Source organism: Phocoena sinus, chromosome 18 (genome assembly GCF_008692025.1).
Source record: "Phocoena sinus isolate mPhoSin1 chromosome 18, mPhoSin1.pri, whole genome shotgun sequence".
NCBI lineage: Eukaryota > Metazoa > Chordata > Mammalia > Artiodactyla > Phocoenidae > Phocoena > Phocoena sinus.
Window position 1 is genome coordinate 52469983 of NC_045780.1, and position 13956 is coordinate 52483938.

Consider the following 13956-nt stretch of genomic DNA (forward strand, 5'->3'; position numbering starts at 1 on the left):
GGTTACATCATGATAGGCAAAGACTGTTGTAGGACTCCCACGAATAGGAATGAAAGACCTTCTTATGAGGCCTTGGGAAACCCTTCTAAATAGGCCGCACTCCATGAATCTAAACTCTTCTCTACAAATATCATTCACAGGTACAAAAGTGAGGGGGGAAAAAGTCTAGTGCATGTATTACACTTTGAATTGAAAACCATTCAAGTATATAGAAACAGGTTCCTGAAACATCTTAAGAATCAAGACTGAAGCTCTTCCCTTGTTCAGTGGTACCTTCAGAGGTTTCAAACCAGAGTAAATACAAACGAACTTATAAGAAAACAGAGCAGATTTGAAATTAAGGGACTATATATCTTCAAGTCTGACATTTTCAGTTTAAGTCTCAGTTGATCCATCAGAACAGGAAAAAGATTTGTCACTTTGGATGGGATGAAGATTTTAAAAATTAAAAGATAAACACTAAAGGTCATGTCAAAATAATATCTAACATCATGTCACATTCTCTTAGCCATAGCATTTTTAAAAGATGAGCAGTCAAAAGATACTGTTTTTATAAAGACATGAACTGATGTGTCTTTTCCCTTTATCACTAGCACATCTTTTTCTAACATAGCCTTAGTGCTATTTTGAAATTCATCTAAATGTCAGAGTTAATGTGAATCTTTATAAACTTAAAAGTGGCACACACACGACTCCCATCACTGAGCTTCCACTTAGTAGTAGACTTAGATTGAGGACACAGTCAGGAATTAAATGCTACTTGAAAAGAAACATGCTAATACTTCCAAAATACTACTTTAAAAAGAATCCTTGGAAACTTCAAACCCATTCATCCTTTGGCCTATAAATGTGAACTCCCATGCATTCCATGCATGAGGGAGGAAGAGTACAAGGTCTGGAGTCAGAGGCCCAGCTCCGAGACAGGGTTCTAATCCCATTCTAGCTGTGTGACAACTAATTCTCAACTCACTTATTTGTAAACTGGGGAAAATTAATTCTTGGCTCACAGAGTTTGAAAAGAAGATTACATGAGATACAGGTTAGCAAAGTACTTGGTTTCAAAAAAAAGTATTTGTCTTGCTTTAGGGTGTGTATATATAATAGATATATTTTAAAATGACACCACCATATTTGTCATGACATTTCAGATTATGGTAAAGAGATTAGGAGTACAAATGAGAATGTGTCATTAAAATCAGATCCTGCACAGATTATTTCCTTCAACTGAGGAATGGCAGTTTTTTTTTAAATTTAATATATGAAATATTGTTTTGGAGAGAATGGAGCAGTGTTTCTGAAGCAGCTAGGAAATACTCTAACCCAATAGAGACACCCTCACCCGGTTAGGCACTAGTAAATCAGGTTACACACTCTGCATTTCCATGGCACAGTGTCAGTTTGTATTAAAACCTAACACACTCATGGTTAAAAAAAAAGAGTTACAGACAAACTTAGAGTGAGGTTTACCCCCAAATTTACTCTATTCAGAAATATGTTAGATTTCTACATTTAATAGAATTTCAAATGCATATCCACATTGTCAAAGATATTTAAACTGCAATATCTCTGAGAGTATCCATTAGCTTAAACATTATCAGAAAGACAAAGTAATATATAAATACTTATTGGAAAAAATATGATAGAACAAAAATTATGCTTTATATTAAGCCGTTTTGGGGGGAGGAGGCTCTTATTACTTCTAAAAGTAGAGGTCATGATCCTCCAAATCATAAAAGTGACTTTTTATACTTTTATGGTTTTGTTGAATCCTGAGTCTCTTATAACAGAGGTCAGCAAATTTTTCTGTAAAAGGCCAAACAGTAAATATTTTAGGCTTTGTGGGCCATATGGTCTCTGTTAAGACTATTCAACTCTGCCGTTTCAGTGCAAAAGCAGTCCTAGATAAAATGTAAACAAGTAAGTGCAGCCATGTTCTAATAAGACTTTATTTAAAAGCACTGAAATTTGAATTTCATATCATTTTCCTGTGTTGTGAAATATTCTTTGGATTTTTAAAAGCCATTAAAAATCTATAAACCATTTTTGGTTTACAGGCCTTTCACAAAAACAGGTACAGGCCAGAATTTGGACCACAGGCCATAGTCCACCAACCCCTATATTAAAAGATCAATAAAAAATGGTAAGTTTTACTGGTCTTTATAGGCTAATTCAACATGAGCCGACATCAAGGGTTACAGTGCTTCTGACATCCTTTATTCAATTCACATAGAAAAGCATGCAGTATTACTGTAAAACGGTACAGTATTAATGTAAAATGTTCAGTGCACATTAGATAAACAAGTCATTAACATACAAACCATTTTTAAAGGCCTATATGGGCATACCAAACATGTTTAGAATAATATACCTTTTCAGAATCTAAATTAAAAATTGTGCTTAGCTCACCTATTCTCACCCCCTTTACACTCTTCATGAAAAAGTTTTTTGGGGCCTACATAACAGATAATCTTTTAGCCAACTGAAACTTCTTTTTCTTAAGTAAGGAAAACAGTGCAAGCAAGAATGCTACCATGCATACAGCTTCCATGAAGAACAGTAACATGCAAACAAGAACTTTACCACTCCAAAGAAAGTTCCCCTGGGACATAAGTGGATCAAGAACTTGGCAATGAGCGCTCCTGCACCTGTATATCTGAAACGATGAAGCTACCATGTTTAGGCTCCTCCAAACACAACTGTTCCATGACTTCTTGCTAAAGTAGGCTCAATTTCTGATTTTCAACACACACAAAAAGATGAGTGAATGAAAGCTACCTGACATAAAACAAGTATTTTCATATAGAAAATGTATTCTTTCATACTAGCAACACATTTTCACAAAAACTGGACAGAACCCAATGTTAAAAATGCAAACATATACATAAAACTTAAAAAAAAAGTAGATGAGTATTGGACTAAGGTTCGAGTGCTATTTCTCCATCATGGCCTTGAATAAAAGTTAGGCTATCACTAAACATAAATAAAAAGGGGCAGGCAAAATAATTTCCACCCTAGGAAAAGCCTTAAAGAAACTCAAGTGTCTTATGAGCAGTATGTGGACAACACCGAAAGTTTTATTTAAAAATTCCAAGTTCTGAAGATAACTGAGGCTTACTAATAGGCCATTGTACCTCAATAGTTAAATCAAGATTCAAGAAAACAAAATATACCCAAACCAGATACGTATAATATTCATTAAAAAGAAACTCTCACCCTACCTTTTCTGGTCAAAAAGATCCCCAAATGAAAATGAAAAAGACTAAAACTCTTCAAAGTGAACAAAAGTATCCTGGGTACAGGCTAATCCACCATTCTGACTTGACACCTGACGAAAGATTATCAATTCAAAATGGTATAGAGCTTTTATGAGGGGAAAAAACTAACTTTGAAATCTTATTTTCCTCTCAGGACAAAAACATAAATGACACCTTTCTAATTAGTCAACTTTTAGTTGCTTTTGATGGGCTGGCATTGGAAAGGCTGCTCTGGATTTTTCTTTTTGTTGATTGATTCACATTTTTATTCCTCTTTTCGGGCACAAAGGAAGCAGACCAGGGAGACTGAAGGTGGTTATGAAGACCATGCATCTCTGAGGACATCTTAAACAAAGATGACCCAAACCTTTGATCTTCAAATAGCCTGTGTGAACTGCTTAACAAAACACCCTGGGAAAACTCAGTCTGAAACAAACAGCTTGGGGGTTTGATTTCATTGGTTCCTGGGTTAGAACTGGGATGGAGTGAAAAATCTTCATTCATTTCCTGGTCAGATGGAGAGAGGAGAAAAAAAGAATTGGGTTTCCATTCATTTCCATTTTCTAACTGATCAGTAGCTATAGAACCTTTAGAAAGGTTTGGTTTAGTTCTTTCTTCCAGCTTATCTGGTTCCTCAAGGAATTCACTGCCTTGAGATGACTTTGCTAAGCCATCCAAATCCAATGACTTAAAACCGTTATTACAAGGGCTCTTGCTGTTGTCTGACTCTGACATCATTGAATCCAACTCCGAGATTTTGTCAAGGTAAGCCGCATCCATTGATGCTTCGCTGGATGTTCTTGTCCGATTCATTTCAAAGGAGCGGAGAGAATTCAATCTCTTGGATAAACATGAGCCTGATTTCTCACTCAATTTTGAAGAAATTTCTCCAACACAATTTGCTATCGTGTTCTCTTCTGAGCTTTCAAAATCCAAGCTGGGGTCATAGCTCGTGGAACAACAATCCCAAAACCCTGTCTTTGGGGAAGTAAAACATTCTGATTTCTTCTCACTTTCACTTCTATCATCTTCTGAAGAATCTTTATTACAAACATTCGGAGAATCACAAAAATCATCAAACACCAGTTTTCTGAGATGGTTTGAGTGCTTTCTGGAACCTCCCGCTTTGACCACAGAGCTCTCTCTATTTTCTGGCGTATTGAGCTGAAGGCAACTAAGGGACAAAGGAGTACAGGGAGCTGGAAGATCATAGAGTTCTTCATCTTTGTAGGATACACAATCACTTGGCTTATTACCCCATTCTCTTTCCAAATAAGTATCCATACTTGTATCTGTCACATCTAACATTATTTCCACCCGTTTGTGATATAAGTCTTTGTTCTTAGAACAATTTGGTTCTGTTTTGCTGGTGCTTTCCTGTCTGACAGAACTGCTAGAAGGTTTTGCCAGGTGTGAATTCAAGGTTGATGAGCCAAGCTGCTTTCTGGCACCATCACCTTGATTCTTGGATGCCATATCCTCCTCGGTGCCTTTGCTCCCCTTGCCATCTGTAGAAAGTGCTCTCTGGCAAATGGAATTCATAGCTTCCTTCTCATCAGTTGAATTTTTTAGCTGTGTAATTTGAGACTCTAGTTCCTCTATATATTTATCACTTCGTTCCAGGGCTTTCTTGAGGCGATTGGTTTCACGTTCATACTGTTCTACTTTGGACTGAAGAGCAGCTACTGTAAACCTTCCAAACCTACAAAGAATGGAAGGATCGTTAACCTTATAGTTCAAGACTTTTTCTTTCCTTTTCGAAGTTTAAGAGTGCAAATTGTCTCCACCCATTCTAATTTCACATAACAGTGACACTTCAGACCACTCAATGAACAGGATAAGAGCAATGACAGATGTAGTACCTTCAAAAGAGGGTTTCCCCATTTATGTACTAATAAGCATATGATAATAATGGCAAAGGCCTAATAGGATACTTCTGTGGTCAAATCATACTAGTAGTAGCAGTGAGGCAGAAACTCACTGATAATTTCCCTCCTAAGAGCTGGCACTATCAATTCAGCTCATATATGCATGAAGAGTTATATCCTAAAACAATGGCAAAGATTTATGATAACATTTGAACAGTGGTCCACATCTTGAAATATTTACATTCAATCATTTTCCTATAGTACAGCACTGTTTTACAATACATTCCTTATACAATGTCACCTTGTCAAACATAAAATGCCAATTTGAAATTCAGAAATCTTAGCAGTTCCAGCAGGAGTGGGTTTAAATACTTATTTTGATCCTTTCAATTGTAGCTACCCTTGATCTGAGGTTTTTACTTGGCCTTTCTGAATACTGGGCTTTAATTCATTTCAGCTCTACTTATTTTTGGCATTTCACAACTGTGTGGGACATCAATTTCATTTCTTCCAACTTTGAGGTACAAAGTCAATGCTTGTGCTTCCAATGTATTACACATAAAAACATTTTCACATTTTCTGAAAAGGAACATTTTGAAGAATAAATGAAAAAGAACACAACAAAAAATCACTCCTCTCACTTGGGATTACCTTGTTTCCACTATTCCCTTAAGAATGGGTACTGGGGTTCAGCTAAGAAAACAAGTTTTGAGCACCTAGTATGGCTCATGGTATATTTGGAGCTGACAATAAAAGGATCAATAAGACTGTCCCAGCTCCAAGGGACATAAAGTATCTATCTTAAATTCTATCTGATCTGAATACCAAAGGAAATTTCATCTTTCAGGAAACTGCTTCTTATGAGTCAGTAAACATAAGTCTTACATTCTAACCCCATGAAAAATAACTTCTCTCCACAGAAGTTCTTTTAAAAAGCTTTTTCTTAATCATCTTTTTGATGACGTAAATATAGGCCCATCTTGAAGAATTCAGGGATTGTCTGTTTTGAGCAAGGTACTTGAGAAGGTGACTTCTACAAATTGTTTTAATCTATGGGTTTATCTTTTTCTTTCTTTTTTCCCTAATTACAAAAGAATAATTACAATTAAGAAAATGTACTAAGTATTAAAAAATTAAAACGGAGAAGAAGCCAACAGTAAATGTACCTCTTTGCGTCAACAACTATATGTTGTATGACTCTCATTCAACACCCATCACCTCCTCCTAAACTGTAGCCCAGTTCACTCTCCAGCTCCTCCCCTACATGATCCCTGCTCTTGGCACTAAGGGAAAAAAGCAGGGACAAAGGTAAATATAGATTCATAAAATCTCAGGGTTAGAAAGGACCTTAAAAGACATGTTGCCAAATACTGACCTACTCACTGCAATTAACTGATCTCCCAGAAAGAGCACACTCCCATCAACCTCTAAAAATCAAAGCAAACACCAGAGCAACTTCAGTAACAAGCCTCCTTGGTTTTTTTTGTTTTTTTTTTTTTTGCGGTACACGGGCCTCTCACTGTTGTGGCCTCTCCCGTTGCGGAGCACAGGCTCCGGACGCGCAGGCTCAGCGGCCATGGCTCACAGGCCCAGCCGCTCCGCGGCATGTGGGATCTTCCTGGACCGGGGCACAAACCCGTGTCCCCTGCGTCGGCAGGCGGACTCTCAACCACTGCGCCACCAGGGAAGCCCACAAGCCTCCTTGTTTTAAAGACAAAGTTTACTACTATGAGTATTTGGTTAAATGAATGATGGGAGTTTTTCCTTTTTCACCAAAGAAAAATGTTTTGTTTTGTATATGTAGTATTTGACAGAGTGGTAGTTTCTGCAAGAGAATTTTAAAAGGTGGACAAAGATCTTTAAGTTCATTCAGCAAAAATATCTGTGAGTTCTTGGGACTTCCCTGGCTGTCCAATGGTTAAGACTCCCCACTTCCAATGCAGGGGGTTCGGGTTCAGTCCCTGGTCAGGGAACTAAGACCCCACATACTGTGCAGTGTGGTCAAAAAGTTAAAAAAAGTAAAAAATAAATATTTGTGGGTTCTTGACTGTAACTACTCTGGCATAATCAAACAACCCACATATTTTTAAATGGAAAAACTATGTAGCATGTTTATTTAATGCAAACAGCAAAAGTGACAGCCTTAAATTTGCTTGCCAAGACAAAATTTGCTTTTTCTTAAGTGCAATTTTTATAATAAAACTATCCTCAGATGAAAAATAAAATCAAATGGTTTAAAAGCAAATAATGTTACTAGATAGTAAGTCAGCTGTTACCAAAGGATGTCCTTGGGAACTCAAAGGCCTACATAAGAAGTAGTGACAGGGCTTCCCTGGTGGCACAGTGGTTGAGAGTCTGCCTGCCAATGCAGGGGACACGGGTTCAAGCCCTGGTCTGGGAAGATCCCACATGCCACAGAGCAACTAGGCCCGTGAGCCACAACTACTGAGCCTGCGCGTCTGGAGCCTGTGCTCCGCAACGAGAGAGGCTGCGATAGTGAGAGGCCCGCACACCGTGATGAAGAGTGGCCCCCGCTTGCCGCAACTAGAGAAAGCCCTTACACAGAAAAGAAGACCCAACACAGCCAAAAAATAAATAAATAAATTAAAAAAAAAAAAAAAAAAAGAAGTAGTGACAAATAAGGAATGTTTCTCCAAATATTAGCAGCTTCTTATTCTAGATTTTAGTCTGGAATTTCAGACATAATGTCATTTTATGATGCTATATTTGCCCCTAATTTTTTTATTATTATGTTTTTAAAAGAAGTTAGTTAACAAATGTTCTGAGCTGAAGTCAAAATGATAGCCTAAGTATATTTTTTGTATTACTTCAGAGAGAAAGCTGAAGTGCCATGAGAACTAACAACAGAGGCCAGCAACTAAGCACATATGAGAGGGACAAGCAAGGAGGAGTCACTGATGGAGCCGGCTGTTTTCTAAAAGGTCAATGCCCTCAACTCCCCTAAGTTCTATTTCAATACTCTGCAAGTCTGTAACACTTCAAATATTCAGACCTTTTTACCATTCTAATAAGGGAACTGTGCTGGTGGGCAAACTAAAAGAAATATATAGTGAAACCCAATGAACTGATCAATTAATTTATCAGTCCATGTAGCTTATCTGTTTTCTGTCTCTCTCTTCACCATTAGAGTATAAGCTCCAGGAAAGCAGGAATTATGGCTAGCTCCCTAGAACAATTCACAGTACACAGTAGTTTCTCATTAAATATGTTTTGAATAGATGTTATTTTCTTACTTTAAGATACATCAATGCCTTACATCAAGACAGAGCCAACACCACAGGATAATCCAAAGGTCCTTGGGTCTCTTTCACACGTAAGCATTATGAGTCACTATATTACTAAACTAAATGTTTCATACGTTTGACTGCTTATTTTCTTTTTTTCACTGACACCAGAGAAAGCAACAGAGAATGACATACATACACAGTATAGTTCTTTTTATTGTACAGGCTTGCTGTTCTACACTCTACTCCATCCAAAAACACTTTCCACTTTCACCTTAGCAAAAGAATGCAAACAGATGAGACTTCTGACATATTTTTAGCTTACCCTAGATACCAATATTAAATTTGGCAAGAGACAACTTACTTGATCATATAGAAATAACAATTAGAGATGCACACCTGATGCTATACTTCCATGGATGAAAACAATGAGGATAAGAGCTTATTTAACTTTGGGTATTAATACTCTCTTATTCACACTAATTCCAGATATTTCCAGACTACATAACATTAAGAAGGCAAGCCAGAGGGATTTCTAATATCATTTACCATACTTCCTTTTCCTGCACAAATTTCAAAATGGAGTATTTTTATAAACATTCCATTAGAGACCAGAAGGCTTTGATTTTCAAAGCAGCAGTGATGGCCAAGGGCTTCATTATGTCAGAGAAAACATAAAGCAGTTTGGGGGCTGCATCTGATATCAGAAGTGTGTTTTGCTAAAATCTACGGAGAAGCTTAAAGGATTCTTCATCTTGCAACGTTAACTGATGTACACATTATGGCTGAGAGCTCCCCTGTTCAAAAAGCTACATAAGTACAAGACTGGTCCTGTCCCTACTAGAAGTAAGAGAAATGAAAAGTCCTATTGGTTTGACCTCTGAGGTATTATAACTAGAGTAAGGGCATCTCTAATAATGAAAAGTTCCCAAGACCACATTTTCTCATAGCTCATCACACAGGAGGAACAGGACGTGTTTGAAGAGTGTCAGAAGAAAGCCAATGTGATAAAAGAATAAATGCCAGAACCAAGTGTCAAAAGAATTAACCTCTAGTGCTATGCAGCCATTAACTAGCTGTGAAACTTGAGTAATTTACTTTGCCCCTCTAGTTCTCAATGGCAGCCCCAACAAAAGGGATTAATGCAGCAAAGCCCAGTGGGTTGCTGAGACCACCAAACTTCAGAAACATCTTCTTGAGGAACAAGAGGGGTTCTGGGGAAGTGAGCCCCTCTGCCTTCCACGTACCTTTGATTTTATATATTGTCCTTACTTACTACCTGAGGTAAGAGTGAAACAAAGTGAAAGCAATCTTTGGATATGGACCAGCTTTTGTGATCCAGCCTGATAGGTCTTCAAAATCGAGGTCCTTGATGGTTTCGATATGCACAAATTTCAGTTACCACAGTTTAGTTAAATACCACCAGTCACTGAACAACATGGTTCAAATTTACCACATTATATTAACTGTGAGTAGCTGCATAAAGTAAAACTTCACTGCCAGCTTTTCAGTTCACAAAACACTATATAAACAACAGACCGTGCATCATGAACAGTGACCAATCAGGTCACTTCTCTCAAAGTCTGAAAGTGACTGTGCACCTGTTATTCACTTCATACACAGACAATAAAACATATAGTTGTGCTGTCACATGACATTTACAAAAATGGATAATCAAAAGATAGCACTAGGCAACAAAGATGAGGTTTGGCAAAGAAATGGAAAAGTGATTAATGCCAGTAGTAAAGTTAGAATCAAATGTAAGTGTAGAGAAGAATAGCTGACTGTGGGAATGTTGAAAATGTCACTATTTGAGACATCCTAGGTAAGCCAGAGGAACTTGGGAAAGGCGAACTTGTTGACATAAATGAAAGAAGTGGCTGTGATGAAAAGGATAAAGATGTCTAGAGGAAGTGACAGGCTGGCAAAAAACTTCACATTAAAGCAACATGGAGCTATTTCACAATACTGAAAGCACAACAGGATTAAATGTAAAGCTGATGCAAACTTAGGAATAGTTGTTGAAGCGTTAGAAAAGTTGCTGCCTTCATATCATAAGCTATACGCTAAGAAGGCAAGCACTATTCAAATTATTCTCCGTAAGTTTTTTATAAAGAAATAAAACATTTCAATTCTCAATGTTTCTAATGTTTTAAATTGTACTATAAAAATATTAATGTACTAAATAAGTATCAGTTTTACTATTTTTTCATCTTCATATACATTTATAACTGACAGTAAGAGATTTAATGTTTTGATAAAAATTATTAAAGTTTATAGAACAATTTGATTTTTCTCACTGATTATTGAGATTGCTTTGCATGGTTTTAGGTTGAATGGTCATTTTTATGATTCTATACAACCATGCAAAGTGAGGATTACCTGTACTAAAGTAATGCTTGGTATGTGGGAAAACCAAGTAAACTTGAGTGAGCCTCAATAATTGCTTTTGAAAGAACTGTTACATTTACCTAAGAAAAGAATGACCCAGGCATACAGTAAATTTTATTGCAGAGATGCCTGGCTATATAACTGCAGTTGCATATCTTCTCATTCCCTGACTTATGGAGATACTTGGAAAGTATCTTCTTAAAACATGGAAGAGAGATAAAAGTTTTAGGGGAAAAGATTTTCTACTGTTCCTTTCCCCTTCCTAAGTATTTTCTCCTACAGCATAATATATGGGTTAAAGATTCCTTAAGTTTGCAAATGCCTCTTTTTGATTACACAGAACTTCAGTGAGTGGTCTGTGATATGAGCTCTTTAGGATCTGAGTTTGGGCAGCGCTGGGAAGGAAAGGGGGAGGTCCAGTGCTGTGCTCTGCTGTACACATGTGTGTACAGGATGCGGAGGAGGCGTACTCCAGGGAAAGAACACAGGGAGGACCGGCACTGTCGACAGCTCAAAACTGTACTTGGTGGTGAGGGCCTTTCTCTCACCTGCTCCCAATGAGCTGTCTGTGCATTACTCATATCTACCTTCATCCCTGTGTATGTATCAGGAGGATGGGGTAGAGCGTACTGTCTTTAAACTACTAGAGAAGCTTTGGAAAGTGCCCTATACATTTTAATCCACTGCTGAACCTGATGACTTGCCAGTGTTTCTTCAAGAGAGTTTTCTCTGTTTAAAATGAAACACTTATGAAAATGTTACATTCCTAGAGAATCTGTTAATCATAAAAGTACTGTCTATAGCCAATCCCTGTCACACTAGTTGAGTCCACAAAAACATATTAAACAACATGAGGCATACCAAAAGAGAACAGGAAAAACCTCTTCCCTCCTGAAGACTCAAGATAATGTTTCTATTCCCTGGCCCAACATCCGAATAAATAAATAAATAAAGGCAAGTGAACTCTGGGGATGGAAATTACCAAAATTAAATGTAACAGACAAATCTTCCACAATGCTCTAAGTGACTACTAACGACAACGCTGGTGACAATAACAGCAGCAGCCACAATTCACTGAAAGTTTACTTGTGTCAAGGACATTGCTATATGCTTGATATATATTAACTTACCTAATTTAATTGTCATGTTAACTTTATGAAGCAAGATCTATTATTCTTATTTTAAAGATGAAAAATGAGATGCTTAAAAAGGTTGTCTCTTTTTCCAGGTTATGCAGAAAGGAAGCAGCAAGAAGCCAAGTCTGTCTGAGTCCAAACACCATGTATGAAGCCATATGAGATGCTTGAACATGAGATCCTTTCTTAAATAATGTCAGCACCTATTTATACTATGACATAGTATAAAACACAAGCATGTCTACTGAGTGCCAAGTCTGTATATATGGTCAAGGGACTAAAATTGTTGTACTATTTATTAATACATACATTTGCTATTAGAAATATGGAGAGGAAATAACAAGATGTAGAAATACATTCAGATATGTATGCACAAAGCCAATAAATATTTATCAAACACCTATTATGTTCTAGGTATAAGTTCAAGAGTATTTTCAAACTTCCAAAGATCATTTATTAAAATGGCCTTGCAGGAAACTACAGCACAGACAGATCAACCTGGCAAATGCCAACCCAAAAAGCATGACTATTTTAACCAGATATGAATACTAAATCTGAACCAGAACCATAAACTGGAAGCTCCATCTTTAATTGTGCTATGTGTAAAAAGCATATATTATCTTCTTGTCTACCTCATGCACAATCAGCAGGCATCTTCAACTACATGGAAACAAAGGTACCAATGTGAAATGAGCAAAATTTTAAATGTATAATTTTAGGACCTAAATATCACATAGGTCCTTACTTATCTAGGGTTCTAATAGGAATAAAAAACACAAGCTATGTTATATTTCATCTTATATTGTTATATTTATCACAAAACAGAAAGTGCTCCAATATTTGGAAGAATAAAAAAAAGCCACAATTTCCCCCTAAAGACAAAGGTCACATGGACAGTGGAACTAGACAAAGAATTAAGGCCCTTGCAGCCATTCCTTCTTCCTCCACCTCCCAAAAGTCCTGTTTAAAAATTAAGGTAGGGCTTCCCTAGTGGCGCAGTGGTTGAGAGTCCACCTGCCGATGCAGGGGACGCGGGTTCGTGCCCTGGTCCGGGAAGATCCCACATGCTGTGGAGCGGCTGGGCCTGTGAGCCATGGCCACTGAGCCTGCGCGTCCGGAGCCTGTGCTCCGCAACGAGAGAGGCCACAACAGTGAGAGGCCCGCGTACCGCAAAAAAAAAAAAAAAAAAAAATAAGAGTCTGATTGGCAAGCTTTCAAATGGAGAACAGAGTTTAAAAATAATAGCTCAGGAACTTCCCTGGTGGCACACTGCTTAAGAATCCGCCTGCCAATGAAGGGGACACGGGTTTGATTCCTGGTCTGGGAAGATCCCACATGCCATGGAGCAACTAAGCCCATTCATCACAACTACTGAGCCCACACGCCACAACTACTGAAGTCCGTGCACTCTAGGGCCCGCGTGCCACAACTACTGAGCCCGCATGCTGCAACTACTGAAGACTGCACGCCTAGAGCCCGTGCTCCACAACAAGAGAAGCTACAGCAATGAGAAGCCTGTGCACCGCAACGAAGAGTAGCTCCTGCTCACAACTAGAGAAAGCCCGCATGCAGCAACAAAGACTCAACGCAGCCAAAAAGAAAAGCTCGTATTATTAACACAATTTTAAAGAAAGGTTTATTGTGTGTGTTTATTTTATTGAACTAACCATGCATTTGTATTTAAAAATTGTGGTGAAAGTTCTTGCTGCAATACCTAGAAATTCCTAATAGAAAACACCCAAGTGCTGGGCAGCATATGTAAATTGAAGAGGAACAGGTTCTTTTTTGTGGTTAAGTCTCTAAAAAGGGCTAAACCACATCTATATTCACTGCCTGAAGATGGACTACTCTTTTTACTGTGGAATAAATTCCATTCTATTTGTTAAATATATCTCATTTCAATTCCATGCAGAAATGCCCTAATTTTCTGCCCTAAAAGATCAGCCTCAAAGTTGACATGACATAAATGGCGATCCTAATCTTTCATGGAAGGAGAGAACCTCGAGACATGCTATTTCATATCTTTTTACAGTTCTCAGAGGAATAAAGGATTTATACCTTT

At 37.7% G+C, this 13956-nt stretch overlaps 1 protein-coding gene across 2 annotated transcripts in view; it reads right to left on the reverse strand.

Moving 5' to 3' along the window:
• Positions 1-1453: 1453 nt before the first annotated feature.
• Positions 1454-13956, reverse strand: part of OBI1 (ORC ubiquitin ligase 1) — a 47535-nt gene continuing 35032 nt past the window's right edge. For both annotated transcript variants that reach the window (XM_032611647.1, XM_032611648.1), the window contains one exon: positions 1454-4956. In XM_032611647.1, the coding sequence (XP_032467538.1) occupies positions 3441-4956 (1516 nt within the window). In that variant the 3' untranslated portion in view covers positions 1454-3440. The remainder of the gene's footprint in view (positions 4957-13956) is intronic.